General features: G+C 32.7%; 1 protein-coding gene across 1 annotated transcript in view; it reads right to left on the bottom strand.

The window, feature by feature from the left end:
- Nucleotides 1-21639, bottom strand: part of LOC129235139 (uncharacterized) — a 117094-nt gene that overhangs the window by 17185 nt on the left and 78270 nt on the right. Inside the window, exons 12-13 of the mRNA XM_054868830.1 lie at nt 10735-10883; nt 7295-7414 (exon numbers count right to left, since the gene is read on the bottom strand). Of these exons, the coding sequence (XP_054724805.1) occupies nt 7295-7414; nt 10735-10883 (269 nt within the window). The remainder of the gene's footprint in view (nt 1-7294; nt 7415-10734; nt 10884-21639) is intronic.

Raw genomic sequence — 21639 nt, 5'->3', positions numbered from 1 at the left:
ATATCACAAAACAGGTAATCGCTTTGTTCAAATGTAGAAGCAATTTTCACCTGTCATACCTTGACAAGCGATTTTCTAGTTGAAAAGAAATCACAAAAGACTGGTTATTTTGTTCTTTTAATTGTTTATGCAATGTACTTATAAGCATTAAAAAAAAAAAAGGACATGCTTGTATAGATTTCTTTTTAAGAAAACATCTGTATTAATCATAAATTCTGTACTTCAGAGACAGACTGGCATAAGTTCGAAAATTGAAATTTTCCTTTTATTAGTGCATTGTATGTAGAGCAATGTGAACTATTTTTTAAAAAAAAGATCCTTTTCAATTTATTTTATCAAGGTTAAAAGAGCAAGTGTCCCATCCTTTGCATGCGCCAGAAAAAAGGTCCCTCTCTGCTGCAAAACTATCATAATGTGACTTACGTCCTTGTGGCTAAGAGATACAGAATTATTTTTGAACTGACAACAGCCATGAGGTTTTTCAGAATTTCAGTGTTTTAACTCACACAATGTATTTCTGTAGAAACAGAATTGGTGCTCATAATGAATAAGAAAATTTTTTTCACCAGTCTCTAATGCATAAAAGTTCATCACTTCGAAATGGCTGCTAAAATTATAATTTGGAAACTTCTGTTGGAAGTTTTTTCTTTTTTTTTTCTGGCTACATGACTAATTGTAGGAATGTGGGCACTTAGAAGATATCATTTTCAAGATTGGAAATTTTGTTGTGTTTAAACAGGGTTGCCACACAATTCTAGAAAAAAAAATTCCTTGTGTTTTCTCTGTATGAATGTGCGATATTTTACAAGTGACGAGCAAACACTGCCAGTTGTATTCGAGCATTAATATCCTGATAGATTTCATCACAAAAAAAAATTAATAAATAAAATAAGAGGAAGTCTTACTCAGGCTTCATAAGATAAGAAATGCTAAAGCAGCAAAAAATATTGATGTGACTAACCCCATGCTCTCTAAATTCAAGTTTCTGTAAAGCTCTGTGATACATGATAGTGTAGTAAATGGAAGTATAGTGGACCTTCGTTTCACACGGGGGTTACGTCCCACTGAAATGCCGCGTAAATTAAAACCGTGTAAATTCAGACCTAATAGTAGTGTTAAAGTAGGGGGTTAGGTTCAGTAGATGGAAAAAATATATTTCATTCTAGAGATGACAAATTTTATAGTAAGTTTAATGTGTACTTATATCGATATATATGTACAACATGCATAAAGAAAACATAAATTAATTTTGTGTTTGTATAAATAAGCTAGCTATGATGGTATTTTGGCAGCCATTAATAATTTTTTTCTGTAGTTTCTGGAAAAGCATTAACACATCTATTATCACTTGTGCCTTTTCCACGATAAAACCTTCCCTCACTAACAAATCAGAAATCATTTGCAGTTGTCAAGTTATGGCTCAAAATTTTCAATGTGAAAGTTTTTGTTATTGTGTCATGGATGTTGTTATCCTCGTTGGTTTTGTCCTCCTTTGTCACTCCTAAAAGCTCTTCTTCCAGTGAGTTCTGATTTATGTGAGTTGAATAACTTTACTTCTAGAAAGAGCTCTGGAACCAATCGCATAAAATGTCTCCAGTGGCCCAAGCTTGATTATTAGCAAGAAACAATGCAGTTTTTTAAGTGTAATCTGCAATCTTTGGGAGTTTGGATTTTGAAAGAGGGCAAATTTTTTTCTATTTGCACAGCCACTTCTGCGTAAAACCGAAACTCGTCCGCGTAACATAAAATCAAGGTGTCAAATCTTAAAACGCATATAATCGAAACCACATAAAAAAAGCCCTCGTAAAACGAGAGTCTACTGTATTTTCAAAGAAAAATATTGTGAATAAACACTACTCTTTTAATCATTTAATAATATTTGGACCAACTGCAATATCTTTTATTTTCCTAGTTTCAGAAAAGTTTCAGTCATTACTCAGTAAATATATGAACTAAACTCACAACTTTCAGTCAAATTTGTACCAAATAAGCTTTACATTTTGTTGTTGCACATTACAAATAAAGCTAGCATGACTAAATATGATACTCTTTTTTGTAACATTAAAGTTATTAAGTTTTTAAATTTTAGTCAGTGTTTGGTCAGTATTTAGTCAGTATTTCATAAATTTTGGTCAGTAAAGTCGGTATTTTTGTCCCTTCAAACAGTTTTACCCTCTGAGCACACTTTTTTTTTTTGCAAAATAAGCAGGTCCGTGTATAAGCTGATCCCCCTAATCTAAACTTAAAAAAGGTTCAAAAAATTTTCAGCTTTAACAGGGAAACATGCGTTATTTTGATTTCAGATTAGTTCTTTCAATAAATAATCTGAAAGTTCCATTTTGGTTGATCGTAATTTTGTGAAGGGTCCGTTTTGGTTGATCCAATTTTTGTGAAGGGTTTTGTGAACGGGGGGTTTTTGTGAATTTTGAAAGAGGGGAAAATTTTATGTTTGCATACCGCTTCCACGTAAAACGAAAACTCATCGGCGTAAAATAAAATAAAGGTGTCAACTCTTAAACCGCATATAATCGAAACTGCGTAAAACGAGATCAACTGTAAATATCATATTCTAATACCAAAAAAAAAAAATGTGTCACGGCAATGCCACGGCACACAACTTCCCAACAATCTTTGGATTTCAAAACATAATAATAAAATTCATTTTAACAAATTTCTTAAATAAATGAATTAAGCTTTTTTTTGTGTTCCGATTTTCAATAGAACTTCAGACTGGACCACCTGTTTGTCCTGTTTCGCAGCCGCAAATGGGGTTGTTTATTCTTCTATCTTTAAGACAATTATAGAGATGGAAATTTGATAGCCACAAAATGTCTATTTGAGAGATATTCTCACCAATTCATTTTAAAAGCTAAGTGTAAACTAAATGTAAATGTATGTACTCACCTGTTTTTCTTTATTAATGAATAAGCAGTTAATCTTGTCCCTTTAAAGGACTCTTGTTTCAAATCGCGTATCGGTAAACAATGTGTAAACAACGGATCGACTTGGAACGAAGTGTTCGTCAGGAAGGAGGAAGTGACGTCAGAGCACGAGCGGATGTGTGAAGTAAACTCCCGATGACTCTGAAGCAGATCGAATGTTCTGGAAGGATCCAGATGGCTCTTACGTAAGCATATCCTAAGTGACGTGCCGCGGAAGGAATGAGAAGGAAATCACTTCTGCTCGCATTTCTCACTTTCGACTGAGGATAGTGTTAGCAAAAATATAAAATTTTAGTTCTTGAAGACAATTTACAAAGGTTTAAGAAAGTTCTGAATTCATTATTATTACAAACATTGAAAGTTATCCTGTTACCTAACCGGCGGACTAATTGTTCCCCAAAGTAGAAACTCCAACAGAATCATGCGTTTGTTTACACAACGCGATAATTTGACGTCATTGTTACAGAGTTGAGTAATGTTTTGCTGAGTGCATGTGAACAACTATTTTAAAAGGTTTCACAGTTAGAATATAAAAGGTGTTGCGTTGTTTCACAGTGATAATTTATGCATGTGATTCGATAAAAGTCACATCATCACGTGGCGCGATTGGGAAATGTATTTAAGTGAGTGCACCCAATCAATCTCTTACTCCTAACATATTAGTTTTGATGTCGCTGTTACTGCAGTGAGGTGTGTTACTGGGAGCGGTGTGCTCCAGTTTCTCAGTTCCAAGTTGTCGAGTGGACTTCATTTTTCGAAAAATATAGGCAATGAGTTCGTTGTGTTTGGCTAAAAGAGCGGGCAGGTTCCATTGGTCACCTTGAGACATTTGGGTGGTGAAGGAAATGAAAGAGTGAAAGTTTGGAGTTTCTTTCATTGGAAGTTGATGTTGTTGGATATAGGCTTCACAGGACGGTTGAAGGTTCATGCCGGATTGAAGTAAAAGGTGTCCTGGAGTCTGGTGAACTATATGTCAGAGTGTAAGGGTTCTTCACCGTATGTGGCGGTTCTTGGTGTCCGAGAGGTCAAGTCTATGGGAGGTCCAGCATGGCGGCTGGCCACAAGTGGTACGGACTGCAATCAACTTTCACGCAGGATCCTATGGAAGGATCAGGCCTTCACGTTTTGATATGTCAAGTATTAAGGAATGAATATCCTGAGTGGTATGAACTTTCATCTTCAGTTTTATCAGGACTATTCTATTTTTAGGCATTGGACCCAAGGTGGACAAGCTTTTGACTAGTCCGTAAAGTTTTGGAATTAAACGATACTGTATTATGAAATGTGCTCCTATAAATGTTCTTGTGGGGGGGTTTATTTTCAGTCAAAATGTTAGTGGGTTTGAAAGTAGCTTATATACCCTTGTTGAAGTTTTAAGATATATTTATCGTTATTGAATAAAATTGTTTTTGAATGTTAAATGTGTTTTTAATTCCATTTCCCCCCCCCGAGCAAATCACTCCACAATTTCCGTTGGGCTTACAACAACCCGTTTTAGTTCCTTGAACTTCGGGTATTTCATCTATATTATCCAGATAGTTGTTAACAGATAGCCATTTTTGTAGAGGATCGTTCGCTGTTGAAGCGGCATCCTGAACTTGGGAAATGGCTGTTAGGATTTTGCCAAGAGAGTTAGGGACTAAAAATTTTTTTGAAACATTTTAGAATAATTATCATTAGGGTGTTAAATACTTTTTAGAAAGATGTTCTTTTGGAACATGACGATTAATTTTGAGTATTGTTGAAATCCCTCATATTTGTTTACACCATTTACAGAAGTTTTTATGTTTTACAGTTGTTAATTATTAGATTTATAAATAAAATGATTTAGCTTTTCAATTTGAGTTCTGACATTTCATTCACTAGATAGCTACAGAAATGCGTAATAGAAAGGCATCTGCTAAACCTTAGGTGTTTACCTTCGTTAAAGAAGTTAGACACGAATTGTTATGTCAACAAAATTTGTGGATTAAAACTAAAAAGCTTTAAAATTCCATCAATTTTACAGGTTTTTATAGAAAATTTCAAAATTCCCTGGATTTTTTGTTTTTTTGATGATTTATGAATTTTCTGCATATTCCCTGTTTTTCCATCCTTCTCTGTGGCGTGGCAACCCTCTTAAAGTACCAGAGTAAGAAGTAGAATCTTAGGAGAAAATTGCAGGGGAATTCAGAAAGGGCAAGGAGACTTGACTGTAAATAGGGAAATCTCATTCTTGCAACATGGACAAATATAAAGCAGTTTAATGAGTTAAAATCTAAAAATTCAAACAAATTTATGAACAAATATAAAGCAGTTCTAATGAGTTAAAAAATGTAAAAATTCAGACAAATTTTTCATCTGAGAATATTTTTTTAAAAGTGTAACAGGCTTTTAAAGCGAAAAAGCTATAAGAAATACTTAGGCACCAGAATTTTTATCCAACTTTCATCCATGAAATATCGACAAGTTGTGACGCATACATTTTAAACAGCCGATTTAACTGTTTCAGTAAACGAAATTTACTGCAAATTTTTCCTTCCACAGCTAAAGGAATACAACAAGAACATTTAAAATTTTGTTTTCCAGGTTTATAAATTTGACAATAGTAGCTATTTTATCAGCTGTGATCAGTTATTGTAAGTCTCATCATAGAAAACTGGTAAGATAAAACAAATAATCAAGGAATTTGATACTAAAATAGTGGAATATTTTGAAGCAATTTACTATAGGTAACTTGTGGCAATATATAGGTCAACGAATAAATAAATAGAACAGAATTTATTAGCAAATTCCATTACTGATAGCAGGGTTTGCCGATATATATCAGTCGCTATATATCATGATATATATCACGATATATCTCCAATATTTATTTTGAAAATATCATATTTTTGATATTTAATTTTTCAACTATGGTATACAGTCGAACCCCCATATATCGAACTTCCACATATCAAAATTTTCTATATATCGAAATCCTAGCGAATTTCCATGTTCATTACATAGAAAAATTGTTTCTATATATCGAAAAAATCTCTATATATCGAATTTTTTTTCGAGACATTCGTAGATTTTTTTCCCATTTTAGACTGTTTGTCTCATGAAAAATGAAGGTTAGGGGAGAACATTATGTTCACTCTTAGGGTTGCTATGAAACTCATAAGGAGTCTGGGGTTGAGAGGTGTGTAGATAGGTCGTTGTCTCATTCTGGAGTTCTTTATTTCCCTCAAGTTTATTTTAAATCTTAGTTGTAACCAGTAACATTGTAAATACATCAGTTTCAAGTTCTCCCTTTTGTCTGTTGATTATCATTCCTAGTCTTTTTAGCTGCAGTAAAAATCATTCAAGTTAAGTAGATTGATTTTTTACTTTTCTTTCGATTACATTGTCAAAACGAAAATCCTTTAATGTTGCGGATCAAGTTGAATTGAAGAAGAATGCAGACGTATGAAGGCGCAAAAATGTAATTTCTCTTATTTTTTAATTATTAACTTTAATTTGATGTTCATATTAATATGAAATTGGGTTTCATACACGTAAATTAGCTTTAATTTTAATGTTTTAGGAGACTTTTAGGATAAAATAAGATCATTTCTATATATCGAAATTTATATATATCGAATTTTTTCCCAACAATTTGCTACTTTGATATATGGAGGTCCGACTGTATTTTCAATACAAAAAATATATTAATCATTGTAATATTGTTCATTTATTATTAAAAATAACCAAAAAGTTATGTACTATATTTTTATGATGTATTTATACATCATCAATGTAACAAAGTAATAAAATATTCCTTTATTTTATATTCATAAAATGATTAGTAAAGAAAACAAAAAAAGAAACTGTCTTATAACTGTGCACTGACTAAAGAATATTTTTTATTTCTGAATCATATAACTGTGTAAAAGAGGCTAACAGAACCGTGACTGATAGACAGGTCATGATTAAGTTCAATTCCATGTCATTTCATTAACTGATGCTCAGAAAAACATAGATATAATATAAACATAGATATAATACATAGATATAATATAATATAATATTAGTGTAAAAAGGAAAAAAAGGGGGGGGGGAGCCGAAATTCGTTTATGCAGGGATTACTTGATATATTTTTTATAAACCAGATGTAGTCGTGTGTGTGGGGAGGGGGGGGGGGTACAGCAGCATTTATGCCCAAACAAGATGTAAATATTATTTATTTCTAGCTTATACAGTAGGTGTTGCAGCCTAATCTGCTACATCTACAGGACAAGTTTAAAAAAAAAAAACACATTTCATTCTGGCATACATGCCCCATTCCTCCCAACTCCCCAACTCCTAGATATTTTTAAGGAATACCCTGCTGCAGTGATTAGATTACTTACTTTTAACCTCATATCTAATGATGATCTAGTTGTCCACCACAATTTAGAATCTTTGCTTTTCATTGTCAAAGCATTTTCTCCTAAAATATTACCCAACTCTGCAAGGAAGTTACAGTTTAGCTGAAAATAAATAGATTTACTTAAGTACTCAGAGCATAATTCTTAGAAAAAAAAAAGAAAGAAAGAAAAAAAGAGGTATATTCAGAGTTGCAGAATATCATTTGAAAAAGTCTATCTCAACCACAAGAATGGTATGTAGTAAAATTAAATAGAACATAAATTACAATAAAAAATTCACAATGCATACTTTAAAGTTGAAATACATAGGAAAAAATATAAGACAAAAATATTTCTATTTTAGTTTCAACATGATAAAATTGTTTACCTTTCATGTGATATTTATGCTTATTAAAAGTTAAAGTTCACTTCACCTCTAGTGATATAGCAGTATAAACTAATAAGTCACATGCTTCATACTATTAGTATTTGATAACTATAGAGCCACCAGACATGTTTGTAAGAGATTTTTTTCACAATACAGTAATTTTATAAATTTAACTAACAAATAAATGCACTAAATGTCTCTGTTTAAGCCCCAGTTGAAAAAGTAGGACTTATGAATTAGTGATTTTAGAAAGATACTGGATACTAGATTTCCCTTTTTATAACAGACTAGCTGCTTTGCCCGGTCCACCTTGAAAATAAAAATTGTGTCAAGTGACGTATATTCAACAATCAGGCGTAAAAAATAAATAAAAAAACATCATGATTTCCCTTCCAAACAATAACGACAGATATTAAAATACTTTTAAGAAATTAAATCCAGATAGATGGATTTTAAATGCGTAACCATGGAAACACAGAATAAAATAACTTTAAGGAATTAAAATGCGAAAGAAAATGGTTCACAATTTGAATGGAATCGAGATTTTTTACACTTGATTTAAAAAGGCTTGTAACTTTTTTTCCTTTCGAGATAAAAGCTTATTTTTTCGACCATAGGTCGAGTTAGATCTGGAGTAAAAAAAAGGTCGCTTTTTCCAATGGCGTCAAAAAGAAAGCTGTGGGACAATTCCTTCACTTTTTATTGATTTGGTTAATGAAGAAAGAAGTGCCTAAATTTCAGCTAAGCCTAAAAATATTCGAGCTAAAAATGCAAATAACTCCCGCCGTAATAAAGTTAGAGCATTGAAACAAATTGTGTAGAACGCGGAAAATTCTACCCTTTCAAACAATATGTAATATTAATATGTGCAAGTAATTTTTCACCTCCATATTTGAGAACTTATGTGAAAATTGGACGTAAATTGGAATTAAAAAAGAACTACTCGTCGAATTTTATTCGAACTGGCCTGCAAACCTTCTCAGGACTTAAAGGAACAAACTGTGAAAATTTCAGCGCAATCAGCCCGGTAGTTCTCGAGTTTTGCGAGTTCAAACAGACGCTTTTTGGGGACTTCATTTTATACTATGTAGAGATATTAAACTTCATTGCGTCAAATTCAGAGAGCAAGCAAGCTGTTAATAATAGGGATGCGCCAATACGCTAATTGGCTGATTATCAGTTAATTTGCGAATGATAATCGGGAAATGCAGATTAATTATAATGTATATAGTGAATTTCCAAGCAACTATTTCTCCATTCATTTGTTTTATATCATAATTTTGACTTTTCAGAACTGATAGTTTGTACATTATGTCAGCAAGGATTTATTTTGATCTATTTTCATAATTTTTCTTTAAAATAATGCTTTGAAATTATACTCAAATTCTGTGAACCAAATTTCTTTCTGTTGGTAAAATTATATTCTGTTAACTAAGCATGAAAATTCATATATTTCATTAATAGACTGTTTTCTATAGGCACTTTTAGTTCAATATTAGCAGCCATTTAAGCAGGCCTTTCATCTTAACAAAAATTACTAGCTATTAAAACTAGGTACTAAATTATGCAATACTTCAGCAGGTTATGAAGAAAAGTATTGACACATGAGATGTGATTGACATGGTATACAAAATAGATTTGCAGATCAATATGAAATAGGAAAATTAAATTTAAAAATTAACACTGCTTTAGAGTGTTCACAAATTTTAAAAAATAAATAAATCAAACCATAGATATTTGTCAAATGCTCGATATTTTATTAAATGAAAAAGGTAGTAATTTTAAAAGAAAATTATAAAATGTATGTTGTAATTTTTACTAATAATAAAGCTGAAAGTCATTGTCTCTACCAAATTTGTCTCTACCAAAAAACTACCAAATTTAAAATCTTTCCTAATAATAAAGCTCAAAATCTCTCTGTCAGGATGTCTAGATCTCTGTGAGGCGCCTAGCGCCTAGACGGTTCGGCCGATTTTCATGAAATTTGGCACAAAATGAGTTTGTAGCATGGGGGTGAGCATCTTAAAGCGATTTTTTGAAAATTCGATTTTGTTCTTTTTCTATTCCAATTTTAAGGACATTTTATCGAGCAAATTACCATTACATGGACCAACAAATTACCATAACGTGGACAAGCAAATTACCATAACAGGGGCGAGCAATAGCAAACTGGCAAGAAATTCATCATTATTTGTAAATGTGTAGGGGAACCAAATGACCTATTAATTTTCTACTACGGGCAAAGCCGTGCGGGTACTACTAGTTACACATAAACAGTGAATAATGTAAGTGAATAACAAAATGTTGAAACAAAAGTTATAATTTCACTCTTTCCTTAAACGTTTGGGGGAAAGGGGGCATATATGAGTAGCCATCTCATAAACTCCAATAGAAAAATGCATTAATTCAAAAATATTTTTGAAATGAATGATTTAAAAGCTTTTTAAATTCTGTATTTTTATTATTAAAATTATTAATTCAGAATTACAAGTAACCTTTCATTGCAGAAAATCACATTTGTGTATTTTTAGTGAACTCATTCAGCATAGTATTTTGTTCTAAGTACTTAAAATAATTTTAAATTGTATTTAAAAAAATTCCGCTGATCAATCGGTGAAAATTGGCCTGATTATAAATAATTGGCATGCTGGCCAATCATTGCCAATTAATTTGTGTCTTCATAGTTAATATAAATGCTCTTTCTTTAAAATTTAAATTACAAAAAAGATGCATTTTCAAAATTAAAAAAAAAGAAAAAAAAATCATTTTTCTTGGAACTGTGGGTAATTTTTTTCTATGAAGATTTCCTGTTGTAACAACGTAGTAGAGGCAATGACCTTAAAAGATGGTCAATTGAATGAAAAAATATTTCTGATCATATGCATACAGTAATCACAGTTGCAAACAATGAATTCAATTGATGGAAATGACAAGATAGTGTGTTTTTTTGTAAACACATGTGCACCATATTAAGACTATTTTAAATTACCTAAAATTGAAATTTTTTGAACTGTACATTTTGTACGAGGTAAAAAATTAAAATAAATATATTTACCCTGGTATTAGATGAACTATCTGTACTAATAATTACTGGAGTAGTGTTAAGTCGATACTGGCATATTATAAGCTTTGAGAGACTAGGAATTTTTTTTAACATTGTTGAAGATTCTGTAGATAAAGCATTCACTTGAACAACAGTCCAATCTGTAAGAAACAAAAGCGCAAAATATGAGATATAATGAAAACAATGCAACAGAAAAAAAATCAAATAAAAAAGCAATAACCAGCAATTGACTCTGAGCATAGTTTCAATTGCTCTAGTCAATTTATGAGTCCCCAGTTAAGATCAAAGGCCCTCTAAGAACTATTTACAGGGTGTATCAGTACAGCGTTTACAGACTTTCAGGGCGGATACAGTACACCTAGACGATGGGAAATCACATAGCAATGCATAGTTGGAAATGCTTTCCTGACGAGATAATGACGACACAAAGCACAAGAAAGACAGGACACGAATAAGAGGAGAAAACATGTTTATTGTTTTTAATGCAACAAAAATACTGGTTTTGTCTGGTGTACACGATAGATGTTGTTACGTAAACTGAAGCATCAGATGACAGTGAATGCTCACTTGTTACACCGGGAAGTCTGGAACATGCCTGGTATTTATGTTAACGTTCGATATTCAATGTGCCGGAGATAAGAGGAACGCATCCCGGCCCGCGGTGTGTGTGGTTGTAATTTCGAACACATACTTCGATGATGATCGTTGGTTTCTTAATGTTTTTTTTTTTAGTTTTCTGCTGCACTAAGGATAATAAACATGTTTTCTTCTCTAATTTGTGTCTTATCTTTTTGGTGATTTGTGTCATCACTATTGTCCCAGGAAAGGGTTTCCGTCCATGCATTGATACGTGATTTCAAATCGTCTAGGTGTACTCTATCTGCCTTGAAAGTCTGTAAATGCTAGAGACGTACCGAGTAGCACTTTGGCCGAGTAGCCGAGTACCGAGTACTCGGCCTTTTATTACTCGGCCGAGTACCGAGTTACCAAGTACTCGGCCTTTCACTACTCGGCCGAGTTCCAAGTACCAATTATGTTTTAAGAAAAACCATCGACACACATGTGATGAATTTTGAACTTATTGGAATAGTAGTATAAACCTCCTTGTCCATATAATAGTTTTTAAAACTAAATTCCTGCTGAAATTTAATTACGCATTATATATATACAATTTTGTTTGTGTCAAAAATTTTACAAAAATTTTTTTTTTTAAATTAAAAATAAATAAATAAAAGGTATGATTAATCAAGTTGGAATTAAAACAAATTACGGTAAAATCCCTCTAATGCAGACACTAACAGGACAAATTTTTTTTCTGCAATATAGAGGTGTCCGCAGGACAGGGGTTTAATAATGTTATTTGCATTGGAACTGGGGAATTAAAAATTGTCCGCATAAGAGGGGTGTCCGTTAGGAGGGGTTTCACTGTATACCAATCAATTATAGTTCTAATCTGCCAAACATAAATAATTTTTAAAAGCAGATAAAAAAAATGTGCAGGAACACTCCAGACACGTGTTTCTGCCCCCCCCCCCCCCCGTTACAAGGAACGTCTTTTTCAGTGCATAACATGTGAGCTAAAGAATGTATAAAGACATTGAACAAAAAAATACGACTTTTGTCGGATGCCTTTAAATCTACGAGCCCCCATTTTAAGCATTGAAAAAGGAATTCCTTGTAATGCTAAAACACGTGTCTGCAGAGTTCCTGCACTGTACTTTTAAGGTTGTTTTATTTTTTAAGCAATGGTATTTTTACATTTCTTATAACTAATTTTTGTTTGTAGCAAAAATCCATTTTTAATATAAAAATTCCATATTTTCTATACTTACATTTTTTGCGTAATTTTTAATAAATAAGTTTTATTAACTTTGGGGACATTAAAATAAAGATTTATTCCATTGAAGCATTACAAACTTCATTATTCTCAAAATTTAAATTTGACTTATAAATTTTAATTGTAAATGATTGCAGAATATAATGCTTGCTCTTTTTTTATAAATTTTAGTATCTGTCTTGGACAATATTCAATTTTTTGCAACTACTCGGTATTGGCCGAGTATCTGATCAGAAATTGGCCGAGTACCTAGTACTCGGCAAATTGGCCGAGTAGGCCGAGTACCGAGTAGTTACCAAGTACTCGGTACGTCTCTAGTAAATGCTGTACTGATGTACATCACTGCTGATTACAAGTTCTTCCTGTAAGTTATACAGTCCTACTGAAGTAGCTATTTTCATTCATTTCCACATTAGCATGAGATTTGAGCTTTAAACAATGACTACTGTTCCTGCTTTTCATGCAAAAATTTAGCACATCAACATATTCCAACTTCATTGGGATAAATTTAAGCAACTGAATCATGCCCCGTCCGAATTTCTTTTTGTTAGAGAATATATGTACTAAGCCTTTGATATCATAACCTCAATCAGAAAGACCCCTAACTACTTTATCTTCTTTGAACCCTTTCTAATACAGTAGAGCCTCAAAGCAAAATAGTTCAGGATATTCTGTAACATAAAATCATTTTACCAAAATTGTGCTGCAAGATAAATTCATACATTAGAAACTTACCTTCAGAATATTGTCAAATAAAACGATTAACGGAAAACGTGCATCAGAAGTAGTGTTTTCCTTAAGAGTAACAGCACATGGCTAATAGGGCGACCAAGAGATGGGTACACAAAGATGATGGTTGTAAAATTTTAGCCTTATATAGCCCACTCATGTATTGATTGATCTTCCAGGGTAATCGAATAAGCGTAATTTTAGATTTACTTTAAATTTGGAAAAATCTGAAGAAATTGTGTAGAATTTCTGCAAAATTACATCTTTAGATAGAAGCACTAGAGCAGCCAGAAATACCTTCTGGAGGGTTTTTTTTTCTTTTTTTTAAATGAAAAATACCTTCTGAAGAGGATTTTTTGATCAAAAAACCTTCTGAAGGGTTTTCTGTTTATAATCAAAACAGACCTTTCATATGCATAAACTATTGTATTAGAATTTGTATTTATGTTAAAACCAATGTCTCTGAGGGGAGTGTTGTGTGGTCACCACCCAAAACCCCCCTTTGCTGCACCACTTCGTAGAAGATACAGTGAAACCTGTGTAAGTTGACCACTTGAGGTTCAGCACTTTGGCGGTCAACTTAGACAGGTGGTCAACTTATAAAGGGCGTTATTTTTTTTTTTTTTTGTCATTTCTTGCATTATGTATTCATTTTTTGAGGAGTTCACCCTTACTCTTTCTGTTAAACTCACTTTCAGTGTTTAACATTATTGAAAGTGAAACAATAATTAAAAATACCTATTAGTATTTTTAATAATAAACAAAAAATAATTTCGTTATTTTTTCCTTGTTTTTAACTATATTAGACACTGTAGGTTCAGAAATTCCATATATGCCAGCTAATTTCCTCTGGATTTCTCCATTTTCAATTAATTTTAATATTTGATACTTTTTATTAATCTCAAGTTCAACTAACTTTCTTTTTGAAGCCTTTTTATGTATAGCACAAAGAGTAACAAGCTCGACTCTCCCAGTTCATAAAGGCAAAATTAAAATGTCCTATCTCTTAATCCCTTGCACCAGAAACATGTAACTTTACTCATTAGCACCCCAGATCTGTGTACCCGCAGTGCGAGCGGCCCGCGTCCTTAAAGTGGCTACTGACCCTAGAAATTGAAGATAAAATAGAAAAAAAACTAGCACTAAGACTTATGCACTTTACAAATAGACACTGCTGGCCACTAGGGAGGGGCCCAACACATTTTGTTGCAGGGAGGCCCAAAATAGCTAGATCCTGATCAGCTCTTTTTGCACAATTCCTCTGTTGCCATAACATATTGCAACTGAAAGAAAAGATTTTGAACTTTTCTACTGACACCTATTTTCATTGAACAGAGAACAAAAAGCTATCTCAAATAGAACAACAAATGAAAAACAAGTTTAGAGAATCAAGAGCAGCATAAGCTTTATGCTGCTGTTTTGTTGGTAAAATGCTAGTCCATCATCAAAGCATTAAAAACATTCTTGGAAAGCTATCAAATAATAATAATAATAATAATAATTAATAAATAATAAAATAAAATAATTTGCTGAAGAAAGTTTTAAAAAATAAACCAAGTGGTCAACTTACAAAGGGTTTTTTACAATACTTCAAACCAAATTCGGCGTACATTAGTGGTCAAGATAGACAGGTGGTCAAGATAGAGAGGTGGTCAAGTTACAGAGGTTTTCCTTCATTATATGAGATAGGACAAATTCCGTTCCTGACAAAAGTGGTCAACATAGACAGGTGGTCAACTTACAAGGGTGGTCAACTTTACAGGTTTTACTGTATTTATAAAAAATCTGCTGAGTTTCTGCAGAAATTCTACAGATTTCTGCAGTAAATTTGTCTGAGTTTTCTCCTCACATTTGAAAGTAACTGTTCTGCAGTTCAAGTATCTGTTCTGCAACTTACATCCCAAATTTAGCAGTATTCTGCTTTGGGGCAGTAGAGTACCTTTAAACCACAGATCTATGCAACATATTTCTCTATAAACTGCACAACTTTTTCAGAAGTAAACAATAAGCTGTCTAGTGGGGGAAAAAATCCTATTGAAACTGTTTCTTGTCTTTCTCCCTTAAATCAAAGCTTTTTAAAGCAAAATAGTATTCACGGTGAGAAATAGTACCAGGTTGTCTTTGAAAATGCAGTTGCTATGCAAACTATTAAGAGCAGAAAAATGCTCTGCTATAAAGCCTATTTATTTGTGAATGATAAATTAAATTTAATTATTATAATCTGAACTCAATTTAGTTATGATTTACTCTAATTTGCAAATATATTGATATATTCTGAACATTGCTAAATAACTTTATGAAATGATCTCTATAACGGCAAAATCTTTATAATGCGAAAAACTTCTGGTCTCCGAGGCTGTGCATTGTAACGGTCTTTTACTGTATGTCTTTCTTGAGATAAAAAAACTGAATTTGTACAGAATACTCCAAATGTGGTCTTACTGAATTTCTGTATTATTTTATAAAAATTTGCGTTTTTCGCAGAAGAAAGGGGAGAGATCCTTTTAAATTAATTTCCTTCCAGATCAATGAAACCTCAATGCTGCAGAAACATTAGTTCTACATATTACAGTTGCTGTTTTGCATCTGGCCAATGGGCGCTGTTTCACCATTACTAGCCTTGTGTATCAGAAAATGATAAAGAGGATTGGAGACTTGTATTCATGAATATTTAGATCAATATCTTTTCACCAGAAACTCTGATCTTAAGAGTAAGTAATGGTATGTCTGTAAATACACTGGCCTCAACAAGTTAAGGTACAGTCGGTTTTTTGTGTCTAATTTGCAAATGAATGAATGTAGAAACAAAAGATTTAGAGGATATGTGCATTGAATGGTTTTTTATTGAATGCATCATAGAAATTCGTATAAGTGTATTGCAAAAACGATTTATAGCAAAAAAAAAAAAAACCATCTTTGAGGAAAAGTCTAATCTTGAAGAAAATAGAACATCACAATGTTATGTAATAAAATGTCATATAAACAATACAAAAATGGGTTCTAATAAGGAATGTGTCCCTCCAAACTTGAATTCATTGGCAGCATCGATTTTCCATGCTGTTTATTAAGTTGTCGGACACCGGAATAGGAAGTGACGATCAGACACAGAGTAAGCCTTGTTCCAGCTCATGTAATGACCTTGGAGGAGGATTTAAAGCATCAACCTGTCTGCCAAGATAGTTTCAAAGATGTTCTATGGGATTCAGGTCTGGTGATCCAGCTGGCCATTCCATTCGTCCCAGGGTTGGCAAAAACCCGGGTTTTTTTAAAAAAGCCCATGGACCCAGGGTTTTTTGGGTTTTTTTAAATAAAACCCAAAAAACCCCAACTAAAGCTGGTTTTTTTAAAAGAAATGTAGGTTTTTTTGTCTTTTTTTAGGGGAAAGGTGGGGTACTCGTAGCATATTGTAGCATAAGTATATGGACAAAGCACAAAAATTGTCTTGATAAAAAAAGCTGGAAAATGCAGCGTTTTCTGAAGAAGGGTATAAAAGACGACAAAACCCAAGAATGGTGAAGTTTTAGACTTTTTTAGTTTCCATGATTACCAACAGTTAAGGCAAAGTTACTTCTCGAGTGATAAAATCTATTGTTCGTTTTTAATTATTACGATTTTATTTTTTTTTGCATTTTACTTTATTGTATTTCATTTTGTTATGCAAAACTACTGTAGAACCTCAAGTAGTTTAAATCCCTTTTTACTGAATTCCAGTTTAATCAAGACATTTCTTTGAACTTTATGTTGCCTGTATTTCTATTTCTGTGTACAGAATAAAAAATGTCAAACTTTTTTGTAAGATAATGAAAATACTGTACATCTTATTTTGTTTTCTGTCTGACCGTTTGAGAAACCTGTTGATTTCTAAAAAATATACCTTGTTTATTCGAGATTTGTGACGTGTTGGGTTGCAGAAGATAATTCACATGAAAGCCTTCTAGCTAGAGTAGTTTCCTCTGTACAATCTACAAATATTGAGAAAATCAGACGTGACAGGACTTAGTCAAGATAATTTGAGTTCCTTATTGACCAGTTGAAGGAAAAAGTTAAATATATTTATTTAAAATCTTTGAAGCATTTTTTAATGCCCTTAAGAGTTAAGAAATACTATTAAAGTTCAAAATTCATTTTTTATGTCCATTGCCTATTGTGAAGAAGAAATAAAAAAGAAGTTTAAATTGTAAAAGTATTTAAATTAATTATTTTTTTAAAAAAAGTTCTCAGAAAATTTTAAAAAACCCAAAAGTGGGCCAAATAATGAGTTTTTTTAAATGGGTTTTTTCAAAAAAACCCATTGGGTCCAACCCAATTGGGTCCAATCCGGCCAACCCTGATTCGTCCCAAACTGCAATCCTCAAGATACTCAACAACCCGAGCTTGGTGAGGTCATGCATTATAATCCATCAGAATGAAGTCATTACCAATAGCACCAGTACGTGGACGGACATATGGATCTAGGATCTCATCCCAATGTCTCAAATCAGTCAGAGTTCTTCCATGGAGCACATGCAGGTCAGTGTGACCACCGAGCGAAATCCTTGCCCAAACCATGATTCCACCACCTATATAACTGTGGAACATCAAAAGCGTTGGATTCACAGTATCTATTGCACTGTTCCCTCCAGATCAGTAGACGCCCTGAATCACTCTCCAATGTAAATCTGGAGCCGTCTGTAAACAGCACAGAAGCCGATTGCTGCTGGGTTTAGGAAACATTCTCTTGCCCAGCATAAATGGATCCTTCGCTGTGGTCCATTGAGGGGAACACACACAAGTGGTTGTCTTGCAGAGACCTACATTGTGAAAACAATTTCGCATCATAGTATCAGAGATTCTTCTTCCTGATGCTACACAGTGGTCTGCAACAATCTGCATCATAGTGGTGGTTCTTCTCCTTCGGCCAAAACAACTTAAAAACGGTCTTCTGCAGATATTGTAGCTCGTGGAAGTCTTCTGGACACAGAATTTTGGATTGGTATCGATCCTGAGTCGCTGAACAACACTACGAGACACATTGGGAAGTCTAGCAGAATCAGCATGTGACAATCCCATTTCCATCCATCAATCTGCCTTCTACCTTAACGAATCGGGTAAACAACGTCTCTGAGACATTTTCTAAACTCTATTGACTATTGTCACTGAAACTGACAACAACAATTGAAAATCAACACAACTTGCACAAAAGCTTGATATTTGTATATTCATTTCTCACACTTAAAAATATGTTCTTTTCTATAAAATAAAAGTAGTAGCAACCTTTTTTTCATAAATAGTTTTAAAGTTCATTATTATCATTCATGCAAATGAAGCAGTTTATTGTTGCTGCCATTTTTTTTATGGTGAGCTTCGTAAAACATGTTGTACCAGGGTTGGCCGGATTGGACCCAATTGGGTTGGATCCAATGGGTTTTTTTGAAAAAACCCATTTAAAAAAACCCATTATTTAGCCCACTTTTGGTTTTTTTTTAAATTTTCTGAGAAGTTTTTTAAAAAATTGTTTATTTTAAATACTTTCACAACTTAAACTTATTTTTTATTTGTTCTTTACTACAAACAATGGACATAAAAAATGAATTTTGAACTTTAATAGTATTTCTTAACTCTTAAGGGCATTAAAAAAAATACTTCAAAGATTTAAAATATGCATAACTTTTTTCTTTAACTGGTCAATAAATAACTCAAATTATCTTGACTAAGTCCTGTCACGTCTGATTTTCTCAATATTTGTAGATTGTACAGAGGAAACTACTCTAGCTAAAAGGCTTTCATGTGAATTATCTTCTGCAACCCAACACGTCACAAATCTCGAATAAACAAGGTATATTTTTTAGAAATCAACAGGTTTCTCAAACGGTCAGACAGAAAACAAAATAAGATGTACAGTATTTTCATTATCTTACAGAAAAGTTTAACATTTTTTTATTCTGTACACAGAAATAGAAATACAGGCAACATAAAGTTCAAAGAAATGTCTTGATTAAGCTGGAATTCAGTAAAAAGGGATTTAAACTACTTGAGGTTCTACAGTAGTTTTGCATAACAAAATGAAATACAATAAAGTAAAATGCAAAAAAAATAAAATCGTAATAATTAAAAACGAACAATAGATTTTATCACTCTGAGAAGTAACTTTGCCTTAACTGTTGGTAATCATGGAAACTAAAAAAGTCTGAAACTTCACCATTCTTGGGTTTTGTCGTCTTTTATACTTTTTTTCAGAAAACGCTGAATTTTAACTAGTTTTCCAGGTTTTTTACCCCAAGATAATTTTTGCGCTTTGTCCATATACTTACGCTACAATGTTACAAGTTCCCCACATTTTCCCCTAAAAAAAGACAAAAAAACACACATTTTGTTTAAAAAACCCAGCTTTAGTTGGGTTTTATTTAAAAAAACCCAAAAAACCCTGGGTCCATGGGCTTTTTTAAAAAAACCCGGGTTTTTTTCCAACCCTGTGTTGTACCATAACTTTTTGAAGCCAGTGTATTTGGCAAGGATCATCATTACTATTATTATTCTTAATTTTTAGATTATTTTGTGAAAATAATTACAAAATTGTAAATTTAAAAGATATATTGCTAGTTCTCGGACCTCCAAAAGACCAAAATGAATTTGTTATAGAAAGTATAGAACTGAAAAATGATAATATATCTTAAATATCATTGCTTTTGCTGGTGAGCATCATGTATGTTGCTTTTATCAATGTGCGCCATATGGTCGCTTCAGAGCAACTGTAAGATATCTTAGTGTTATTTCTGGGATTAGATATCTTACTGTTGCTCTGAGGCGACCATATTGTCCTTGAAGCAACTGTAGCAGTTTTGATGATTTGTATTTCATTTCTGGATCTTTATTACTTAACAATATCTAGTCTTTTTTTTTATGCAGTGATTCAACAGCTTTCCAGTTTTACAGCCCCATTAAGATGTAGATGCGGGAAAGCCGCCATTAATGTCCTACTGAAAGAAAAAAGGGAAGTTTCATGCTGCTTCCATTAGAAAGGAAAAGTTGGGACTCCAGATATGGAGTTCATCTAATTGATATGCTTAAGGTTTTTTATTTTTCCCAACATGTAATACATTTAAACATTAATTTTCAGTTAGAATTCTAAAAATGAAATAAATCAGTAGCATTCAAATAAAATCATTTACAATATGAACATGCTTACTTTTTGGTAGAAATTTCAACATGAACTTCATTTGCAAATCTATAGGACTGTTGATCATCTTCAGGCTTTCTAAGATAGTTTGCTTTTCCGCAGCAATTTCATTATTTTTAAAATAAATCACATTTGAAACATAAATGTGACGGAGCACAGTCGAAAATGTTTCACTTAATAGATATGCCACTTCCTGCACCTGGTCTTCTTTAGATCTATCTTTTAGCTGAAAGAAATATACACCATAAAAACATTGTCCACAATTTTAATTAAGTATTTGTAGCAAAAGTAATTTAGCAGAAAATTATACTTGCCTTAATCATTAACAAAACAGCAAGTAATCGACAGACATTGGGATACAAAGGATACAGGAAACACACTTGTGCTAGTGATTTCAATTCGACCAATTGCATAATCATTTCTTCAATTTGTTTATCTAAACAAAGAAACATAAATATGATATTTATTACATTTTGTTTACCAAAGCACTTAAAGTCTACAGGTATAATGGCGACCATGGGTGCAAGTTTGGTGATGTGTTCAAGACGGAAAATATTTTCAGTCCCCCCCCCCCCCCCCGCATGCGGGCTTAAGAAAAAATTTGTATGCATAAATGTTGCAGATTTTAACAATGCCAGTTTTAGAATGTTTGATTTAAATTTTAAGCCTTTAAAATTGTAATATTTAAGTGTTTTGTCATCATAATTCCAAAAAATCTAAATTTTTTCAAATTTAAGTCCAAAAAAACGCTGTGGTAGGCCATTTTGGTAAAGATCAGAGAAAGGAGGGGTTCAGGGACTCTTACATCAATTATTTCAAACTGATAGTCCCAAAATCACAATATTGGGCAACCTTCAAAAAATATTAAAGAAAGAGGGGAAGGGGAGGGGACGCTATGGGATTTCCCCGAAATTGAAGATTTAAAAACGAAATTGTAATTTAAATTTCACAACGTTAATACGCTTTTTGAATGCACTACTTAAGGGATAGAGTTCAGGAACCCTCCTTTGGCAATATTTCGAAATTGAAGTTTCAAAAACGCAATTTTAGACGATGTTGGATAATGTAAAGGGTAAAAGCGTTTGCAGCATCCCACCATTAGTTTTTTGCCGATCGTAAACATTTTTATTGTAGCAATAAAATCGCTTAGGACATAAGATTTTCACTTTTGCAA

Source organism: Uloborus diversus, chromosome 2 (genome assembly GCF_026930045.1).
Source record: "Uloborus diversus isolate 005 chromosome 2, Udiv.v.3.1, whole genome shotgun sequence".
NCBI lineage: Eukaryota > Metazoa > Arthropoda > Arachnida > Araneae > Uloboridae > Uloborus > Uloborus diversus.
This window is presented reverse-complemented; position numbering and strand designations above follow the sequence as displayed.